The 22,411-nt window shown below is 39.7% G+C and overlaps 1 protein-coding gene across 3 annotated transcripts in view; it reads right to left on the bottom strand.

Moving 5' to 3' along the window:
- Positions 1-22,411, bottom strand: part of CTC1 (CST telomere replication complex component 1) — a 210,478-nt gene that overhangs the window by 105,807 nt on the left and 82,260 nt on the right. For 2 of the 3 annotated variants that reach the window (XM_053718285.1, XM_053718287.1), the window contains 3 exons: positions 747-811; positions 488-588; positions 248-410 (listed from right to left, as the gene is read on the bottom strand). In XM_053718285.1, the coding sequence (XP_053574260.1) occupies positions 248-410; positions 488-588; positions 747-811 (329 nt within the window). The remainder of the gene's footprint in view (positions 1-247; positions 411-487; positions 589-746; positions 812-22,411) is intronic. The other variant, XM_053718286.1, reaches the window with a different exon arrangement.

Genomic DNA, 22,411 nt, shown 5'->3' on the forward strand with positions numbered 1-22,411 from the left:
TATTTAAACCAGGTTGATTAATCATATTAGACATCACTTTACTGTCCATTTAAGCTATTGTGACATGACATAGAAATACAGTCTCTTCCATAATCTCGCAAACATGGAATAAATAAAGATAAAAAAAAGAAGGAATAATATGGAGGAACGGTACACAGAAGGGGGTAGTTTAGTGAATTACTTTTAAAATGAAAAAAGGTAAGAGAAGGATCATAAAGTACTGTTGGAAAAAACAGACACACAGTACCTTGAAACTTTCCATTCCAGGCCTTGGAGTAATAATGTAACACCTGGAAGAAGGCCCAGAGGGTAAGGGCCCCTGGACAGGTCAATATATACAGACACTTCAGAGTGGCTGGCAATCTCCATCAAGGTCAACTTGAGAGAAATACCTTGAGGAAAGAAGTCTTCTGACGAAGAAAATACAGTTTAACAGCAGCGTGAAAGTATATGGAGAAAATTTGATATGAATGGACATCCTGCATACCAGATATGGTTCTTCTGGAATGTTGCATGTATGTGCTCTGAGCATCGCATATGGAACGATGAGATACTGTGCCAGTGACTGAGAGCAGAGACCCTGGAGAGCTGTAATGTACATAACCATAATTACCAACATTAAACACAATGCATTTACAAATGGTCTAATTTAGTTAAAAACAATTCTTTTGAGCAAGAGCCCCCCTCCCATATGAGGATTATGTTTATGAACTAATAGGAAACTGGCACTCAGAGCCAACACTTACCTCTTTTTCAAAGCTTCTTTTATACAAAGAATTTCTTCTATAGGAAATAATAAAATTTCTGGATTCTGTAAATACAAGATAAACATTCCCCTCTTTCATATAATACATATTTTGTCATGTATATGTTTTATAAAAATAACTGGTGCACTCTTAAAGATATTTAAATTTGTTTATGAAGCACTATGATTTTAATTGAATACCTGCCTCTAACATTATATACGATTTGCACATCACACAATATGTATAAAATAGCTTTCATGAGACAGATATTGGAAAGGATGTCCTGCTTTACCTTTGGCTTATAGAAAAGGGCAAAGGAACATTAAAATGCTGGATACAACTATTAACATTACTATTAAAGGAACAGTCAAAACCAATTTTTTGTTTTTGTTTAAAAAGATAGATAACGCCTTTACTACCCATTCCCCAGCTTTGCACAACCAACATTGTTATATTAATATACTTTATAACATTTAAACCTATAAATTTCTGCGACAGCCTCTTTTCTTTCATGTAATTAGCAAGAGTCCATGAGCTAGTGACGTATGGGATATACATTCCTACCAGGAGGGGCAAAGTTTCCCAAACCTCAAAATGCCCACAAATACACCCCTCACCACACCCACAATTCAGTTTTACAAACTTTGCCTCCTATGGAGGTGGTGAAGTAAGTTTGTGCTAGATTCTACGTTGATATGCGCTCCGCAGCAAGTTGGAGCCCGGTTTTCCTCTCAGCGTGCAGTGAATGTCAGAGGGATGTGAGGAGAGTATTGCCTATTTGAATACAATGATCTCCTTCTACGGGGTCTATTTCATAGGTTCTCTGTTATCGGTCGTAGAGATTCATCTCTTACCTCCCTTTTCAGATCGACGATATACTCTTATATTTACCATTACCTCTGCTGATTTTCGTTTCAGTACTGGTTTGGCTTTCTACAAACATGTAGATGAGTGTCCTGGGGTAAGTAAGTCTTATTTTCTGTGACACTCTAAGCTATGGTTGGGCACTTTTATATAAAGTTCTAAATATATGTATTCAAACATTTATTTGCCTTGACTCAGGATGTTCAACATTCCTTATTTTCAGACAGTCAGTTTCATACTTGGGATAAATGCATTTGTTTCAATCATTTTTTCTTACCTTAAAAAATTTGACTTTTTTCCCTGTGGGCTGTTAGGCTCGCGGGGGCTGAAAATGCTTAATTTTATTGCGTCATTCTTGGCGCAGACTTTTTTGGCGGCAAAAATTTTTTCTGTTTCCGGCATCATACGTGTCGCCGGAAGTTGCGTCATTTTTTGACGTTTTTTTTGCGTCAAAAGTGTCGGCGTTCCGGATGTGGCGTCATTTTTGGCGCCAAAAGCATTTAGGCGCCAAATAATGTGGGCGTCTTTTTTGGCGCTAAAAAATATGGGCGTCATTTTTGTCTCCACATTATTTAAGTCTCATTATTAATTGCTTCTGGTTGCTAGAAGCTTGTTTACTGGCATTTTTTTCCCATTCCTGAAACTGTCATTTAAGGAATTTGATCAATTTTGCTTTATATGTTGTTTTTTCTTTTACATATTGCAAGATGTTCCACGTTGCAACTGAGTCAGAAGATACTTCAGGAAAATCGCTGCCCAGTGCTGGAGCTACCAAGCTAAGTGTATCTGCTATAAACTTTTGGTATCTGTTTCTCCAGCTGTTGTTTGTATTGCATGTCATGACAAACTTATTAATGCAGATAAAGTTTCCTTTAGTACTGTTACATTACCTGTTGCTGTTCCGTCAACATCTAATTTTCAGAGTGTTCCTGATAATATAAGAGATTTTATTTTTTAAATCCATTAAGAAGGCTATGTCTGTTATTTCTCCTTCTAGTATACATAAAAGTCTTTTAAAACTTCTCTTTTTTGCAGATGAATTTTTAAATGAACATCATCATTCTGATACTGATAATGGTTCTTCTGGTTCAGAGGTTTCTGTCTCAGAGGTTGATGCTGATAAATCTTTGTATTTGTTCAAGATGGAATTTATTCGTTCTTTACTTAAAGAAGTATTAATTGCATTAGAAATAGAGGATTCTGGTCCTCTTGATACTAAATCTAAACGTTTAAATAAGGTTTTTAAATCTCCTGTAGTTATTCCAGAAGTATTTTCTCTCCCTGATGCTATTTCTGAAGTAATTTCCAGGGAATGGAATAATTTGGGTAATTCATTTACTCCTTCTAAACGTTTAAGCAATTATATCCTGTGCCATCTGACAGATTAGAGTTTTGGGACAAAATCTCTAAGGTTATGGGGCTGTCTCTACTCCTGTTAAACGTACTACAGATAGTACTTCATTTAAGTATCCTTTAGATAAGAAAATTGTATCCTTTCTAAGAAAAGCTTACTTATGTTCAGGTAATCTTCTTAGACCTGCTATATTTTTAGCGGATGTTGCTGCAGCTTCAACTTTTTGGTTAGAAGCTTTAGCGCAACAAATAACAGATCATAATTTTATAGCATTATTATTATTCTATAACATGCTAATAATTTTATTTGTGATACCATCTTTTGATATCATTAGAGTTGATGTCAGGTATATGTCTCTAAGCTATTTTAGCTAGAAAAGCTTTATGGCTTAAAACTTTGCTTTCCCTTTCTTTCCAGGGTAATAAATTATTCGATTTTCAGTTGGATTCTATTTTCTCAACTGTTACTGGAGGGAAGGGAACTTTTTTACCAAAGGATAAAAAATCTAAGGTAAATTTAGGTCTAATAATCATTTTCGTTCCTTTCCTCACAACAAGGAACAAAAGCCTGGTCCTTCATCCTCAGGAGCGGTATCAGTTTGGAAACCTTTTCCAGTTTGGAATATATCCAAGCCTTATAGAAACCTATAGCCAGCTCCTAAATACCCATGAAGGTGCGGCCCTCATTCCAGCTCAGCTGGTATGGGGCAGTTTATGTTTTCTTCAAGAAAATTTGGATCAATTCCGTTCACAATCTCTGGTTTCAGAACATTGTTTCAGAAAGGTACAGAATTGGCTTCAAGTTAAGGCCTCCTGCAAAGAGATTTTTTTCTTTCCCGTGTCCCAGTAAACACAGCAAAGGCTCAGCATTTCTGAAATGTGTTTCAGATCTAGAGTTTGCTGGAGTAATTATGCCAGTTCCAGTTCTGGAACAGGGGCTGGGGTTTTATTCTATCTCTTCATTGTACCAAAGAAGGTTAATTCCTTCAGACCAGTTCCGGATCTATCTATATTGAATCGTTATGTAAGGATACCAACATTCAAGATGGTAACTGTAGGACTATCCTGCCTTTTGTTTAGCAAGGGCATTATATGTCTACAATAGATTTACAGGATGTATATCTGCATATTCCGATTCATCCAGATCACTTTTAGTTTCTGAGATTCTCTTTTTAGACAAGCATTACCAGTTTTTGTGCTCTACCATTTGGCCTAGCGTCAGCTCCAAGAGTTTTTTTCAAAGGTTCTCGGTGCCCTTCTGTCTGTAATCAGAGAACAGGGTTTTGGTATTTCCTTATTTGGACGATATCTTGGTACTTGCTCAGTCTTCACATTTTCGCAGAATCTCATACGAATCGACTTGTGTTGTTTCTTCAAGATCATGGTTGGAGGATCAATTTACCATTCAGTTCATTGTTTCCTCAGACAAGGGTAACCTTTTTAGGTTTCCAGATAGATTCAGTGTCTATGACTCTGTCCTTGTCAGATAAGAGAAATTTAACATTGATATCAGCTTGTCAAAACCTTCAGTCACAATCATTCCCTTTGGTAGCCTTATGCATGGAAATTTTAGGTCTTAGGACTGCCGCATCGGATGCGATCTCCTTTGCTCGTTTTCACATGCGACCTCTTCAGCTCTGTATGCTGAACCAGTGGTACAGGGATTACACAAAGATATCTCAATTAATATCTTTAAACCGATTATACGACACTCTCTGACATGGTGGACAGTTCACCATCGTTTAGTTCAGGGGGCTTCTTTGTTCTTCCGACCTGGACTATAATCTCAACAGATGCAAGTCTTACAGGTTGGGGAGCTGTGTGGGGGTCTCTGACGGCACAAGGGGTTTGGGAATCTCAGGAGGTGAGATTACCGATCAATATTTTGAACTCCGTGCAATTTTCAGAGCTCTTCAGTCTTGGCCTCTTCTGAAGAGAGAGTTGTTCATTTGTTTTCAGATAGACAATGTCACAGCTGTGGCATACATCAATCATCAAGGAGGGACTCACAGTCCTCTGGCTATGAAAGAAGTATCTCGAATTTTGGTTTGGGTGGAATCCAGCTCCTGTCTAATCTCTGCGGTTCATATCCCAGGTATAGACAATTGGGAAGCGGATTATCTCAGTCGCCAAACGTTGCATCCGGGCGAATGGTCTCTTCACCCAGAGGTATTTCTTCAGATTGTTCAAATGTGGGAACTCCCAGAAATAGATCTGATGGCTTCTCATCTAAACAAGAAACTTCCCTGGTATCTGTCCAGATCCCAGGATCCTCGGGCGGAAGCAGTGGATACATTATCACTTCCTTGGAAGTATCGTCCTGCCTATATCTTTCTGCCTCTAGTTCTTCTTCCAAGAGTATTCTCCAAGATTCTAAAGGAATGCTCGTTTGTCCTGCTGGTAGCTCCAGCATGGCCTCACAGGTTTTGGTATGCGGGTCTTGTCCGGATGGCCTCTTGCCAGCTGTGGACTCTTCCGTTAAGACCAGACTTTCTGTCGCAAGGTCCTTTTTTCCATCAGGATCTCAAATCCTTAAATTTTAAGGTATGGAGTTTGAACGCTTGATTCTTGGTCAAAGAAGGTTTCTCTGACTCTGTGATTAATACTATGTGACAGGCTCGTAAATCTGTATCTAGAGAGATATATTATAGAGTCTGGAAGACTTATATTTCTTAGTGTCTTTCTCATCATTTTTTCTTGGCATTCTTTTTGAATACCGAGAATTTTTCAGTTTCTTCAGGATGGTTTAGATAAAGGTTTGTCCGCAAGTTCCTTGAAAGGATAAATCTCTGCTCTTTCTGTTCTTTTTTCACAGAAGGATTGCTAATCTTCCTGATATTTCATTGTTTTGTACAAGCTTTTGTTCGTATAAAACCTGTCATTAAGTCAATTTCTCCTCCTTGGAGTTTGAATTTGATTCTGGGGGCTTTTCAAGCTCCTCCTTTTGAACCCATGCATTCTTTGATCGTTATATTACTTTCTTGGAAAGTTTTGTTTCTTTTGGCCATCTCTTCTGCCAGAAGAGTCTCTGAATTGTCTGCTCTTTCTTGTGAGTCTCCTTTTCTGATTTTTCATCAGGATGAGGCGGTGCTGCGAACTACTTTTGAATTTTTTACCTAAGGTTGTGAATTCTAACAACCTTAGTAGAGAAATTGTGGTTCCTTCATTATGTCCTAATCCTATGAATTCTAAGGAGAAATCATTGCATTCTTTGGATGCTGTTAGAGCTTTGTATTATTATGATTAAAAGAAACAATCAGTAACACTAAGGGTGTGTTACTACTAGGGGGCGCACAGGACCTTATATGATTATTATGTAAATAGGCTAAGAGAGAAGAGAACAAGATATTACATATAATAACTATAATAAAATATACTATACGGAATAATGTAAACAAAAATGAAACAATTCTTATAAATATGGGACTATGAGAAACATAGGATACAACACAAATAATAACAAATACAGTAATAAGAAATTCCTGAAAGGTTCTTATCTGGAAATGCTGTCTTCTTCTGCAATGTTATATAGATGGTAAATGTCCCAATTGGGGTGGGTATAGTCCCAAATGATGAATGTGATCAAATACCAGGATGATCAATGATCAGGAACACAGATGATGACTGGAGTCAGCTGCTTTGTCAGGGAAATCAGGATCTAAGAGCAAGTTTTCTCTGTGAAAAAAATCACAAAAAGACAAAGGCGCCTCCTAGTGTAATACAGTTGGTGAAAGAGATTTGATAGGTAATCAAAAAGGTACTCACAAGTGGAGCAGCACCCAATTGTGCTAAATCAAACAGACTGGGATCTCACAGTGTCCCAGCTCACTGACACTGCAAGGAAACTGGTTTCTCCAATGTCTTGCCGGACTGACAGAGCTCAGACTCTCACAAAGAGGTTTACATAAAACCAAATTTTATTAATAAAATAAAAATCTCAGTGTCTCATGACACTAGATATTAAAAGAACAAGCAACGCGTTTCTCAGACTGCTGTCTGTTTCATCAGGCTTCTATTGATACAATGAGAGTACTGGCTTAAATAAAAACATATGACCAATCCCAGTTCATTAACACCTGACACACCCAACCAGGTGTACTAAGACCTAATTGGTCTAAATATAACCACTGACATAATAAACAAAATAGAATAACAATCTCTAAACATCTAAAAACATTTTAAAAAATTAATCATGAGAATGAGTATATATACATACACACACATAAATACATATATACATATATATATATATATATATATATATATACACATACACACATACACATATACATATATACACACATACACACACATATATACACATAAGGGTTAACATAATGAGTCTATCCAATCTTGTGAACAAGGTCTTATCATAGACATATATATTCCTTTAAAATAAAATTACTAAAACTTGACCCACATTACCTCTGTATTAAAACTGTAAAAACAACAGTCAAAATAAAATGTTAAAATACAACATATTTGTCAAAACGGAACCTATGTGCATTCTATGCTTAATTACAGATATGTATATAAATAGAAAGATATTAAGCAATGTGTGCATTATAATAATCTTATTTCCATTATTGCCTCTAATTATGACTTTTGACATATGTTTTTAAAAAAGAAGCAGATGGGGTGAACACTATAGAAATATAGTCAAAAAAAGCCCTAAACACAGTGTATCTAGACACCACAACAAATGCCATATAGGAAAGAAATGCCAGTTTCGAATAACACCACTAGAGAGGATTCATTACAAAAAAGGTATTAATAGGTTCAAAAATCTCTGTCAGAGAGAGACCTACTGGATTTATAAATTTAACACACTGTTTCCAGCAGGTCTCAATGAGAATATAGATATGTCTGCTTTTTAGTATTCATCTATATGAGATACATTGTACATCTTGTGAACATGTGCCTTATTATTTTCTTTATTGCATGCAACAACCTTGCAAGAAATAATATTCACACTATATATACATGTCATATTCGGGTTCTTCATCTACATATACATCCGCATGTTGTGTAAATATATGTGTGTATGTTTATATGTATGTATGTGTATATATACTTGGGTATGGATGTTTTGTTTATGTTCCATGTAAGTTATTGTATATGCTCTTAGGTATGGATGTATCGTATACTTCTTATGTGAGTATTTGGTTATATGTTTAGTAACAGTGTATATGTTTATATGTGCTTGTTGGAATGCCTGTATGCACGGTTCTTTGAAGTTGTGTGTACATTAGTACATATATAATTGCTAGGGTTTATTTTGCCCCTTATGAAATTGAAATTATTATATGGTTTGCTATACTGGCCAATTTTTATTTTTTTTTTTTATTTTTTTTTTAAATAGGGTCACAAACCACACACTTTTAGGTAACCATCATATTTATATTAGTTTGTTTTAATAATCCACTTTCACGTAACCACATATTTATTATTTTATTTATTTATTTTTTTTATTATTATTATTTTTTTAGTTCTGCTGTTACCTATATAACACATTTATAATAGATACTAGTATTTTACTAGTTTCATTAATTTCACTGCTAAACACTTTAATCATATATATGATATACTATATATTTTCAGTTATATTTTCACAACTGTTCAATGTCAATATACTTCTAAATACACTTTTATATCTTTTATATCTATTAGAATACTCAAAAGGATAGTTTTTCAAAATAATAATGCAATGTAGGTCCAGGTTGTGGACTCTACCCGGATTTTTTTTTTTTTTTTTTCACATGTAAACACATTTACACATTTAGACTATTTTTCAGTAAGTCTAGTTACATTTATTAGCACTGAATCTCACACATTATAAATCACAGTTCTATAAGTTGCAAATCTACTCTGTTATTTGCACACATTATAGTTTATTGCCCTGTACTATTATCACATTTCTTTCACTTTTTGGTCTTATTTTTAGAACAACATGTATATTAGAGTCTAATAGTATCTCACTAGCAGCCGCATATTTGTATAAATAAGAACATAGTATAATCAATTTTTTATTAATTAACATTTTTTTTTGTAGGCTCAGGTTGTGGACTCTTCCCATATTAGGCTGTTCCCTTCTAAACATAACAACTATGCTATGCATGTGGGCTGTATTAGCCTAGCCCTGATTGGCTTTGTGGTCATCCCTTAACAATTGATGATAGGTCCTCAGTGGCCCTGTGACTTATGATGTATAAGGAAGTAAACCATGTGTCAGGAAGTAAATCACTCTTAGGATCAGACAAACTTAGAGCAAATTGTACATTGCTGATCTGAATGAAAAACAGAATTTATGTTTACCTGATAAATTACTTTCTCCAACGGTGTGTCCGGTCCACGGCGTCATCCTTACTTGTGGGATATTCTCTTCCCCAACAGGAAATGGCAAAGAGCCCAGCAAAGCTGGTCACATGATCCCTCCTAGGCTCCGCCTACCCCAGTCATTCGACCGACGTTAAGGAGGAATATTTGCATAGGAGAAACCATATGGTACCGTGGTGACTGTAGTTAAAGAAAATAAATTATCAGACCTGATTAAAAAACCAGGGCGGGCCGTGGACCGGACACACCGTTGGAGAAAGTAATTTATCAGGTAAACATAAATTCTGTTTTCTCCAACATAGGTGTGTCCGGTCCACGGCGTCATCCTTACTTGTGGGAACCAATACCAAAGCTTTAGGACACGGATGGAGGGAGGGAGCAAATCAGGTCACCTAAATGGAAGGCACCACGGCTTGCAAAACCTTTCTCCCAAAAATAGCCTCAGAAGAAGCAAAAGTATCAAACTTGTAAAATTTGGTAAAAGTGTGCAGTGAAGACCAAGTCGCTGCCCTACATATCTGATCAACAGAAGCCTCGTTCTTGAAGGCCCATGTGGAAGCCACAGCCCTAGTGGAATGAGCTGTGATTCTTTCGGGAGGCTGCCGCCCGGCAGTCTCGTAAGCCAATCTGATGATGCTTTTAATCCAAAAAGAGAGAGAGGTAGAAGTTGCTTTTTGACCTCTCCTTTTACCGGAATAAACAACAAACAAGGAAGATGTTTGTCTAAAATCCTTTGTAGCATCTAAATAGAATTTTAGAGCGCGAACAACATCCAAATTGTGCAACAAACGTTCCTTCTTTGAAACTGGTTTCGGACACAGAGAAGGTACGATAATCTCCTGGTTAATGTTTTTGTTAGAAACAACTTTTGGAAGAAAACCAGGTTTAGTACGTAAAACCACCTTATCTGCATGGAACACCAGATAAGGAGGAGAACACTGCAGAGCAGATAATTCTGAAACTCTTCTAGCAGAAGAAATTGCAACTAAAAACAAAACTTTCCAAGATAATAACTTAATATCAACGGAATGTAAGGGTTCAAACGGAACCCCCTGAAGAACTGAAAGAACTAAATTGAGACTCCAAGGAGGAGTCAAAGGTTTGTAAACAGGCTTAATTCTAACCAGAGCCTGAACAAAGGCTTGAACATCTGGCACAGCGGCCAGCTTTTTGTGAAGTAACACAGACAAGGCAGAAATCTGTCCCTTCAGGGAACTTGCAGATAATCCTTTTTCCAATCCTTCTTGAAGGAAGGATAGAATCCTAGGAATCTTAACCTTGTCCCAAGGGAATCCTTTAGATTCACACCAACAGATATATTTTTTCCAAATTTTGTGGTAAATCTTTCTAGTTACAGGCTTTCTGGCCTGAACAAGAGTATCGATAACAGAATCTGAGAACCCTCGCTTCGATAAGATCAAGCGTTCAATCTCCAAGCAGTCAGCTGGAGTGAAACCAGATTCGGATGTTCGAACGGACCCTGAACAAGAAGGTCTCGTCTCAAAGGTAGCTTCCAAGGTGGAGCCGATGACATATTCACCAGATCTGCATACCAAGTCCTGCGTGGCCACGCAGGAGCTATCAAGATCACCGACGCCCTCTCCTGATTGATCCTGGCTACCAGCCTGGGGATGAGAGGAAACGGCGGGAACACATAAGCTAGTTTGAAGGTCCAAGGTGCTACTAGTGCATCCACTAGAGCCGCCTTGGGATCCCTGGATCTGGACCCGTAGCAAGGAACTTTGCAGTTCTGACGAGAGGCCATCAGATCCATGTCTGGAATGCCCCACAGCTGAGTGACTTGGGCAAAGATTTCCGGATGGAGTTCCCACTCCCCCGGATGCAATGTCTGACGACTCAGAAAATCCGCTTCCCAATTTTCCACTCCTGGGATGTGGATAGCAGACAGGTGGCAGGAGTGAGACTCCGCCCATAGAATGATTTTGGTCACTTCTTCCATCGCCAGGGAACTCCTTGTTCCCCCCTGATGGTTGATGTACGCAACAGTTGTCATGTTGTCTGATTGAAACCGTATGAACTTGGCCCTCGCTAGCTGAGGCCAAGCCTTGAGAGCATTGAATATCGCTCTCAGTTCCAGAATATTTATCGGTAACAGAGATTCTTCCCGAGACCAAAGACCCTGAGCTTTCAGGGATCCCCAGACCGCGCCCCAGCCCATCAGACTGGCGTCGGTCGTGACAATGACCCACTCTGGTCTGCGGAATGTCATCCCTCGTGACAGGTTGTCCAGGGACAGCCACCAACGGAGTGAGTCTCTGGTCCTCTGATTTACTTGTATCTTCGGAGACAAGTCTGTATAGTCCCCATTCCACTGACTGAGCATGCACAGTTGTAATGGTCTTAGATGAATGCGCGCAAAAGGAACTATGTCCATTGCCGCTACCATCAACCCGATCACTTCCATGCACTGAGCTATGGAAGGAAGAGGAACGGAATGAAGTATCCGACAAGAGTCTAGAAGTTTTGTTTTTCTGGCCTCTGTCAGAAAAATCCTCATTTCTAAGGAGTCTATTATTGTTCCCAAGAAGGGAACCCTTGTTGACGGAGATAGAGAACTCTTTTCCACGTTCACTTTCCATCCGTGAGATCTGAGAAAGGCCAGGACAATGTCCGTGTGAGCCTTTGCTTGAGGAAGGGACGACGCTTGAATTAGAATGTCGTCCAAGTAAGGTACTACAGCAATGCCCCTTGGTCTTAGCACAGCTAGAAGGGACCCTAGTACCTTTGTGAAAATCCTTGGAGCAGTGGCTAATCCGAAAGGAAGCGCCACGAACTGGTAATGTTTGTCCAGGAATGCGAACCTCAGGAACCGATGATGTTCCTTGTGGATAGGAATATGTAGATACGCATCCTTTAAATCCACCGTGGTCATGAATTGACCTTCCTGGATGGAAGGAAGAATAGTTCGAATGGTTTCCATCTTGAACGATGGAACCTTGAGAAACTTGTTTAAGATCTTGAGATCTAAGATTGGTCTGAACGTTCCCTCTTTTTTGGGAACTATGAACAGATTGGAGTAGAATCCCATCCCTTGTTCTCTTAATGGAACAGGATGAATCACTCCCATTTTTAACAGGTCTTCTACACAATGTAAGAATGCCTGTCTTTTTATGTGGTCTGAAGACAACTGAGACCTGTGGAACCTCCCCCTTGGGGGAAGTCCCTTGAATTCCAGAAGATAACCTTGGTAGACTATTTCTAGCGCCCAAGGATCCAGAACATCTCTTGCCCAAGCCTGAGCGAAGAGAGAGAGTCTGCCCCCCACCAGATCCGGTCCCGGATCGGGGGCCAACATTTCATGCTGTCTTGGTAGCAGTGGCAGGTTTCTTGGCCTGCTTACCCTTGTTCCAGCCTTGCATTGGTCTCCAAGCTGGCTTGGCTTGAGAAGTATTACCCTCTTGCTTAGAGGACGTAGCACTTTGGGCTGGTCCGTTTCTACGAAAGGGACGAAAATTAGGTTTATTTTTTGCCTTGAAAGGCCGATCCTGAGGAAGGGCGTGGCCCTTACCCCCAGTGATATCAGAGATAATCTCTTTCAAGTCAGGGCCAAACAGCGTTTTCCCCTTGAAAGGAATGTTAAGTAGCTTGTTCTTGGAAGACGCATCAGCCGACCAAGATTTCAACCAAAGCGCTCTGCGCGCCACAATAGCAAACCCAGAATTCTTAGCCGCTAACCTAGCCAATTGCAAAGTGGCGTCTAGGGTGAAAGAATTAGCCAATTTAAGAGCATTGATTCTGTCCATAATCTCCTCATAAGGAGAAGAATCCCTATCGACCGCCTTTATCAGCTCATCGAACCAGAAACATGCGGCTGTAGCGACAGGGACAATGCATGAAATTGGTTGTAGAAGGTAACCCTGCTGAACAAACATCTTTTTAAGCAAACCTTCTAATTTTTTATCCATAGGATCTTTGAAAGCACAACTATCCTCTATGGGTATAGTGGTGCGTTTGTTTAAAGTGGAAACCGCTCCCTCGACCTTGGGGACTGTCTGCCATAAGTCCTTTCTGGGGTCGACCATAGGAAACAATTTTTTAAATATGGGGGGAGGGACGAAAGGAATACCGGGCCTTTCCCATTCTTTATTAACAATGTCCGCCACCCGCTTGGGTATAGGAAAAGCTTCTGGGAGCCCCGGCACCTCTAGGAACTTGTCCATTTTACATAGTTTCTCTGGGATGACCAACTTGTCACAATCATCCAGAGTGGATAATACCTCCTTAAGCAGAATGCGGAGATGTTCCAACTTAAATTTAAATGCAATCACATCAGGTTCAGCTTGTTGAGAAATGTTCCCTGAATCAGTAATTTCTCCCTCAGACAAAACCTCCCTGGCCCCATCAGACTGGGTTAGGGGCCCTTCAGAAATATTATTATCAGCGTCGTCATGCTCTTCAGTATCTAAAACAGAGCAGTCGCGCTTACGCTGATAAGGGTTCATTTTGGCTAAAATGTTTTTGACAGAATTATCCATTACAGCCGTTAATTGTTGCATAGTAAGGAGTATTGGCGCGCTAGATGTACTAGGGGCCTCCTTAGTGGGCAAGACTCGTGTAGACGAAGGAGGGAATGATGCAGTACCATGCTTACTCCCCTCACTTGAGGAATCATCTTGGGCATCATTGTCATTGTCACATAAATCACATTTATTTAAATGAATAGGAATTCTGGCTTCCCCACATTCAGAACACAGTCTATCTGGTAGTTCAGACATGTTAAACAGGCATAAACTTGATAACAAAGTACAAAAAACGTTTTAAAATAAAACCGTTACTGTCACTTTAAATTTTAAACTGAACACACTTTATTACTGCAATTGCGAAAAAACATGAAGGAATTGTTCAAAATTCACCAAATTTTCACCACAGTGTCTTAAAGCCTTAAAAGTATTGCACACCAAATTTGGAAGCTTTAACCCTTAAAATAACGGAACCGGAGCCTTTACAGTCCCTGGTATCTGCTTTGCTGAGACCCAACCAAGCCCCAAGGGGAATACGATACCAAATGACGCCTTCAGAAAGTCTTTTCTAAGTATCAGAGCTCCTCTCACATGCGACTGCATGCCATGCCTCTCAAAAACAAGTGCGCAACACCGGCGCGAAAATGAGGCTCTGCCTATGCTTTGGGAAAGCCCCTAAAGAATAAGGTGTCTAAAACAGTGCCTGCCGATATTATTATATCAAAATACCCAGATAAAATGATTCCTCAAGGCTAAATATGTGTTAATAATCAATCGATTTAGCCCAGAAAAAGTCTACAGTCTTAATAAGCCCTTTTTGAAGCCCTTATTTACGATCGTAATAAACATGGCTTACCGGATCCCATAGGGAAAATGACAGCTTCCAGCATTACATCGTCTTGTTAGAATGTGTCATACCTCAAGCAGCAAGAGACTGCTCACTGTTCCCCCAACTGAAGTTAATTGCTCTCAACAGTCCTGTGTGGAACAGCCATGGATTTTAGTGACGGTTGCTAAAATCATTTTCCTCATACAAACAGAAATCTTCATCTCTTTTCTGTTTCTGAGTAAATAGTACATACCAGCACTATTTCAAAATAACAAACTCTTGATTGAATAATAAAAACTACAGTTAAACACTAAAAAACTCTAAGCCATCTCCGTGGAGATGTTGCCTGTACAACGGCAAAGAGAATGACTGGGGTAGGCGGAGCCTAGGAGGGATCATGTGACCAGCTTTGCTGGGCTCTTTGCCATTTCCTGTTGGGGAAGAGAATATCCCACAAGTAAGGATGACGCCGTGGACCGGACACACCTATGTTGGAGAAAAAGGTATTTTTAAAAACATATGTCAAAAGTCATAATTAGAGGCAATAATGGAAATAAGATTATTATAATGCACACATTGCTTAATATCTTTCTATTTATATACATATCTGTAATTAAGCATAGAATGCACATAGGTTCCGTTTTGATAAATATATTGTATTTTAACATTTTATTTTGACTGTTGTTTTTACAGTTTTAATACAGAGGTAATGTGGGTCAAGTTTTAGTAATTTTATTTTAAAGGAATATATATGTCTATGATAAGACCTTGTTCACAAGATTGGATAGACTCATTATGTTAACCCTTATGTGTATATATGTGTGTGTATGTGTGTATATATGTATATGTGTATGTGTGTATGTGTATATATATATATATATATATGTATATATGTATTTATGTGTGTGTATGTATATATACTCATTCTCATGATTAATTTTTTAAAATGTTTTTAGATGTTTAGAGATTGTTATTCTATTTTGTTTATTATGTCAGTGGTTATATTGAGACCAATTAGGTCTTAGTACACCTGGTTGGGTGTGTCAGGTGTTAATGAACTGGGATTGGTCATATGTTTTTATTTAAGCCAGTACTCTCATTGTATCAATAGAAGCCTGATGAAACAGACAGCAGTCTGAGAAACGCGTTGCTTGTTCTTTTAATATCTAGTGTCATGAGACACTGAGATTTTTATTTTATTAATAAAATTTGGTTTTATGTAAACCTCTTTGTGAGAGTCTGAGCTCTGTCAGTCCGGCAAGACATTGGAGAAACCAGTTTCCTTGCAGTGTCAGTGAGCTGGGACACTGTGAGATCCCAGTCTGTTTGATTTAGCACAATTGGGTGCTGCTCCACTTGTGAGTACCTTTTTGATTACCTATCAAATCTCTTTCACCAACTGTATTACACTAGGAGGCGCCTTTGTCTTTTTGTGATTTTTTTCACAGAGAAAACTTATTATTATGATTAAGCTACTAAGTCTTTCCGAAAGACTTCTAGTCTATTTGTCATCTTTTCCGGTTCTAGAAAAGGCCAGAAAGCTTCTGCCATTTCTTTGGCATCTTGGTTGAAATCTTTATTTCATCATGCCTATGTCGAGTCGGGTAAAATTCCGCCTCGAAGGATTACAGTTCATTCTACTAGGCAAGTTTCTACTTCCTGGGCGTTTAGGAATGAAGCTTCGATTGATCAGATTTGCAAAGCAGCAACTTGGTCCTCTTTGCATACTTTTTCTAAATTCTACCATTTGATGTGTTTTCTTCTTCTGAAGCAGTTTTTGGTAGAAAAGTACTTCAGGCAGTGGTTTCAGTTTGAATCTTCTGCTTATGTTTTTCATTAAACTTTATTTTGGGTGTGGATTATTTTCAGCAGGAATTGGCTGTCTTTATTTTATCCCTCCCTCTCTAGTGACTCTTGTGTGGAAAGATCCACATCTTGGGTAGTCATTATCCCATACGTCACTAGCTCATGGACTCTTGCTAATTACATGAAAGAAAACATAATTTATGTAAGAACTTACCTGATAAATTCATTTCTTTCATATTAGCAAGAGTCCATGAGGCCCGCCCTTTTTTGTGGTGGTTATGATTTTTTTGTATAAAGCACAATTATTCCAATTCCTTATTTTGATGCTTTCGCACTTTTTTCTTATCACCCCACTTCTTGGCTATTCGTTAAACTGAATTGTGGGTGTGGTGAGGGGTGTATTTATAGGCATTTTAAGGTTTGGGAAACTTTGCCCCTCCTGGTAGGAATGTATATCCCATACGTCACTAGCTCATGGACTCTTGCTAATATGAAAGAAATGAATTTATCAGGTAAGTTCTTACATAAATTATGTTATCACATACTTTTGTATTTGCTTTTCACAACAGGAGACAGCTTGGTGAGTACACTCGGCTTCACACAAATCGTCACCACTTCCACCCACAGAAAAGGTCATACACTTGATCTAGTGTTCCAGTCTGGCCTAGAAGTGTCGCCAGTAACTGTAAACCCAGTTACCTGGTCAGACCACCACTCCATTCACTTCTCCATTGTATCACAATCAACCAGACACCAGCCTCAGAACCTGGTCAAACACCGCGTATTAAAAGGGGTGACACCACTGGATGTAGCATCACATATGGATCTAAGTGAACTAATGGACACCTGTGAAGACCCCAGCTCCTTAGTCCGACTCTACAACAAAACCATGAGAGACACCCTAGAGGCACCAACTCGCATATGCACTGTCAAAACCCACAACAATGCACCGTGGTTTGATAGCTCCATCAGAGAAATGAAAAGAACAGGACGCGAGAAAGTGGTGCAGAACACATGATCCAGAGGATAAAGTTGCTCTTACCAAACATCTAAATAAATATCAATCCAAGATAACTCAGAAAAAATATTCATTTTTATCACGCGAAATTTCACTCTCCCACAATAGACCCAGGCAACTGTTTCGCACAGTAGAAAGGCTCTGCAAACCAGAATACATGCTTAGCCCCACCAAGTTTTCTCAGGATAAATGTGAAGCATTTGCGAACTTATTCAGAGACAAGATTTCCTCAATCCGAACCGCTATCACAGCAGGCCAAACAGTTACACACCAGAACCACTACAATGGAATGCCAGATTGCCCCAGTTTATGGTCCACTTTTACAAATGTGGATATAAAAGGAGTTAAAAACACCATACAAAAGTTGCACCCTACTACGTGTGACTTAGACCCTGCTCCAACTCAGCTCATATCTGGATGCATTGAAACACTCGCCCCAGCCCTCACAAAAATAGTGCAGCGTTCACTAAAAATAGGAGACTTCCCAGATCCTCTAAAAGAAGCTGTGGTAAAACCACTCCTAAAGAAACCTTTATTAGACCCAGACTGCATGACTAATTACAGACAAGTATCCATATCCAACCTCCCATTTCTGGGGAAAATAATTGAAAAAGTAGTGGCAACTCAACTGGAAGCCCATCTATCACGCCTGAACATATTCAATCCTTTCCAATCAGGCTTCAGATGCTGCCACAGCACTGAAACAGCGCTAATCTGAGTGCTATATGATCTACTCATGGCAAGAGACAAAAGGTGATTACTCCATTCTAATCCTCCTGGATCTCTCAGCTGCATTTGACACCATTGACCATAGGATTCTGCGATTGCAGCACATCCATGGTCTAGGAGGCACAGTCCTTAAAGGGACACTGAACCCAATTTTTTCTTCTTCTGTGATTCAGATAGAGCATGCAATTTAAAGCAACTTTCTAATTTACTCCTATTGTCAATTTTTTCTTTGTTCTCTTGCTATCTTTATTTGAAAAGGAAGGCATCTAAACTTTTTTTTTTGGTTCAGTACTATGGGCAGCAATTTTTTATTGGTGGATGAATTTATCCACCAATCAGCAAGGACAACCCAGGTTGTTCACCAAAAATGGGCCGGCATCTAAACTTACATTCTTGCATTTCAAATAAAGATACCAAGAGAATGCAAAAAAATTGATAATAGGAGTAAATTAGAAAGTTGCTTAAAATTTCATGCTCTATCTGAATCAAGAAACAAAAAAATTGGGTTCAGTGTCCCTTTAACTGGTTTAAATCTTTCCTCGCTGGTAGATCACAGAGAGTAATATTTGAATCAAGCTCATTAGCACCAACAGACCTGACCTGCGGAGTTCCACAAGGATCCATCCTGTCTCTCATGCTATTCACAATTTACTTACTACCACTGAGGGACATCATTAACCGACATGGCCTAAGGTATCATTGTTACGCTGATGACACACAACTTTACTTCTCCTATGCTCCAGATACTACAGACCCAGCATGCCGCATAAACAGTTGCCTAACAGACCTCATAGAATGGATGAACGCTAGCTGTCTCAAAAGTACTGAGTGCTGACTGACGCTGGACTATCTTTTAAACAGCAAATTTCTTCCGTAATAAAATCTGCCTACTTTCATCTGAAAAACAAAGCCAGGATACAACACTTAATTCCACCGGATGATATACCAACATTAATCCATGCATTTGTAACCTCTAGGCTAGATTACTGCAGTGCACTCTACTTGGGCCTCCCAAAAAAAGAACCTCATCGCCTTCAGACAGTACAAAATGCAGCAGCCAGACTACTGACCAATCAAACTCGCTCCTGCCACATAACACCTGTTCTCCAGTCCCTGCATTGGCGTCCAATTAAATGGCGATCCTATTTTAAAATTGGCCTGCTGACCTTCAAAGCCTTAAACAACCAAGGCCCACAGTACCTGAAAGAGCTCCTGAAACCCTATATCCCATCCCGCTCACTTAGGTCAGTCAACACATGCCAAGAATAAGGACAAACTCAGGCTCCAGAGCATTCGGCCACGCTCAAACTCTTTACCGTGCGCAATCAGAGAGAGGCACAGTCCTTACAGACTTTTTAAAAAAAGCTAAAGACCAACCTCTTCCATCAGGCATTCAGTCTGCTTATCTGACCTTCAGAAACTCCCAACTTTTATGTCTATGTTGGAATACTTGTAAAGTGCTTTGAGTCTCAAAGGGAGAAAGGCTCTATATAAATTGCAAATTATTATTATTACTATATATAGATAACATTGTGCTCTCTCTCAGGAGTTGTGGCTGACACTGCACTAATTGGCTAAAATGCATGTCAATAGATAATACATAAAAAGTCATGTGATCAGGGGGCTGTCAGAAAATGCTTAGATACAAGGTAATCACAGAGGTAAAAAGCATATTAATATAACCATGTTGGTTATGTAAAACTGGGGAAAGGCTAATAAAGGGATATTTTTAAACAATAACAATTTTGGAGTAGACTGTCCCTTTAAATGTAGTAACAATTAGTTACTACTCATCAGTCTACTGTTTCTCCTCTACCTGCAGCTCCCTTCAAAGACAAAAGAAAATTTATGCTTACCTGATAAATTTATTTCTTTTTTGACACGATGAGTCCACGGATTATCTTAATTACTAATGGGATATTCACCTTCTGGTCAGCAGGATGAGGCAAAGAGCACCACAGCAGAGCTGTTAAATAGCTCCTCCCTTCCCTCCCACTCCAGTCATTCGACCAAAGTTAGGAAGAGAAAGGAAAAGCCAAGGTGCAGAGGTGTCTGAAGTTTACAATAACCCACAACCTGTCTAAAAGAACAGGGCGGGCCGTGGACTCATCGTGTCAAAAAAGAAATACATTTATCAGATAAGGAGAAATTTTCTTTTCTTTTTTAAGACACGATGAGTCCACGGATCAGCTTAAATACTAATGGGATTCAATACCCAAGCTAGAGTACACAGATGATACGGGAGGGACAAGACCGGGAACTTAAACGGAAGGCACCACTGCTTGAAGAACCTTTATCCCAAAAATAGCCTCAGCCGAGGCAAAAGTGTCAAATTTGTAAAACTTTGAAAAAGTGTGAAGAGAGGACCAAGTCGCAGCCTAGCAAATCTGTTCCACAGAAGCTTCATTTTTGAATGCCCATGAGGAAGCAACAGCCCTTGTGGAATGAGCTGTAATTCACTCAGGAGGCACCAGAAATAAAACCTTCCAAGATAACAACTTAATATCTAAGGAACGCATATGCTCAAACGGAGCCCCTTGAAGAACATTGAGAACTAAATTTAGACTCCATGGAGGAGTAACTGGTTTTAACACAGGCCTGATCCTGACCAAGGCCTGACAAAAAGACTGAACATCTGGGACATCCGCCAGACGTTTGTGTAACAAGATAGATAAATCTGAGAATTGACCCTTTAGGGAACTCGTCGAAAAACCTTTCTCCAAACCATCCTGGAGAAAAGACAAAATCCTAGGATTCCTAACTCTACTCCATGAGTAGCCCTTGGATTCACACTAGTAAAGATATTTACGCCAAATCTTATGGTAAATCCTTCTAGTTACAGGTTTACAAGCCTGAATCATGGTCTCTATGACCTAATAAAAAAAAACCCGCTTGGATAAAATCAAGCATTCAATCTCCAAGCAGTCAGCTTCAGAGAAACTAGATTTGGGTGAAGGAAGGGCCCCTGAATCAGAAGGTCCTTCCACAACGGAAGTCTCCAAGGTGGAAGAGATGTTGTATCTACCAGATCTGCATACCAAATCCTGCGAAGCCAGGCCGGTCCTATGAGAATCACTGAGGCACTTTCCTGTTTGATTTGAGCAAGTACTCGAGGAAGAAGAGCAACCGGAGGACAACAGGTATGCTAGATTGAAGGTCAAAGGGGCCGCCAGAGCATCTATCAGTTCAGCCTGGGGGTCCCTGAATCTCGACCCGTATCTAGGGAGCTTGGCATTCTGTCGCGATGCCATGAGATCTAATTCCTGCTGACCCCACTTGCGAATCAGGCTGTAGAACACTTCCGGGTGGAGTTTCCCACTCAACCGGATGAAAGGTCTGCGTGCTCAGGAACTCTGCCTCCCAGTAGTCCATCCATGGGATGTGGATTGCCGACAGGCAGCAAGAATGGGCGTCCACCCACTGAAGTATTTTGGATACCTCTGTCATCGCCATGGAACGTCTCGTTCCTCCCTGATGATTGATGTAAACCTCTGATGTTATGTTGTCCGACTGGAAACTGATAAACTGTACCGAGGCTAACTAGGGCCAGGCCAGAAGAGCATTGTTGATCGCTCTTAGTTCCAGAATGTTTATGGGTAGAACAGACTCTGACTGAGTCCATGTTCCCTGAGCCTTTAGAGAGCCCCAGACTGCTCCCCACCCTAGAAGGCTGGCATCTGTTGTCACAGTCACCCAAGATGGTCTGTGAAAGCAGGTTCCTTGGAAGAGATGATCCAGAGACAACCACCATTGTAGAGAGTCCCTTGTCTCCTGAGAAGTATTTGAAGAGACAAGTCCGCATAATCTCCATTCCATTGCCGAGCATGCTTAACTGCAGAGGTCTGAGAAGAAACCGAGCAAACGGAATGATGACCATTGCCGCCACCATCAGTCCGATTAACTCCATGCACTGACCACTGATGGCCGAGGAGTGGACTGAAGGGCTAGACATGTATCGCAACTCTTTGATTTCCTGACTTCAATCAGAAAAATCTTCATTGATAGGAAATCTATAATGGTTCCCAATAAAATTACCCTTGTATTTGGGACCAAGAAACTCTTTTCCAAATTTACCTTCCAACCGTGAGATCGCAGGAAGGCTAACACACAGTCCCTGTGGGATCTGGCTTGTTGTAAGGATGGCGCCTGGACTAAGATGTCGTCCAGATAGGACGACACTGCAATGCCCCATAACCGAAGCCCCACCAACAGCGAACCCAGAACCCTTGTGAAAATTCTGGGAGCTGCA

This window comes from Bombina bombina, chromosome 6 (assembly GCF_027579735.1).
Source record: "Bombina bombina isolate aBomBom1 chromosome 6, aBomBom1.pri, whole genome shotgun sequence".
Lineage (NCBI taxonomy): Eukaryota > Metazoa > Chordata > Amphibia > Anura > Bombinatoridae > Bombina > Bombina bombina.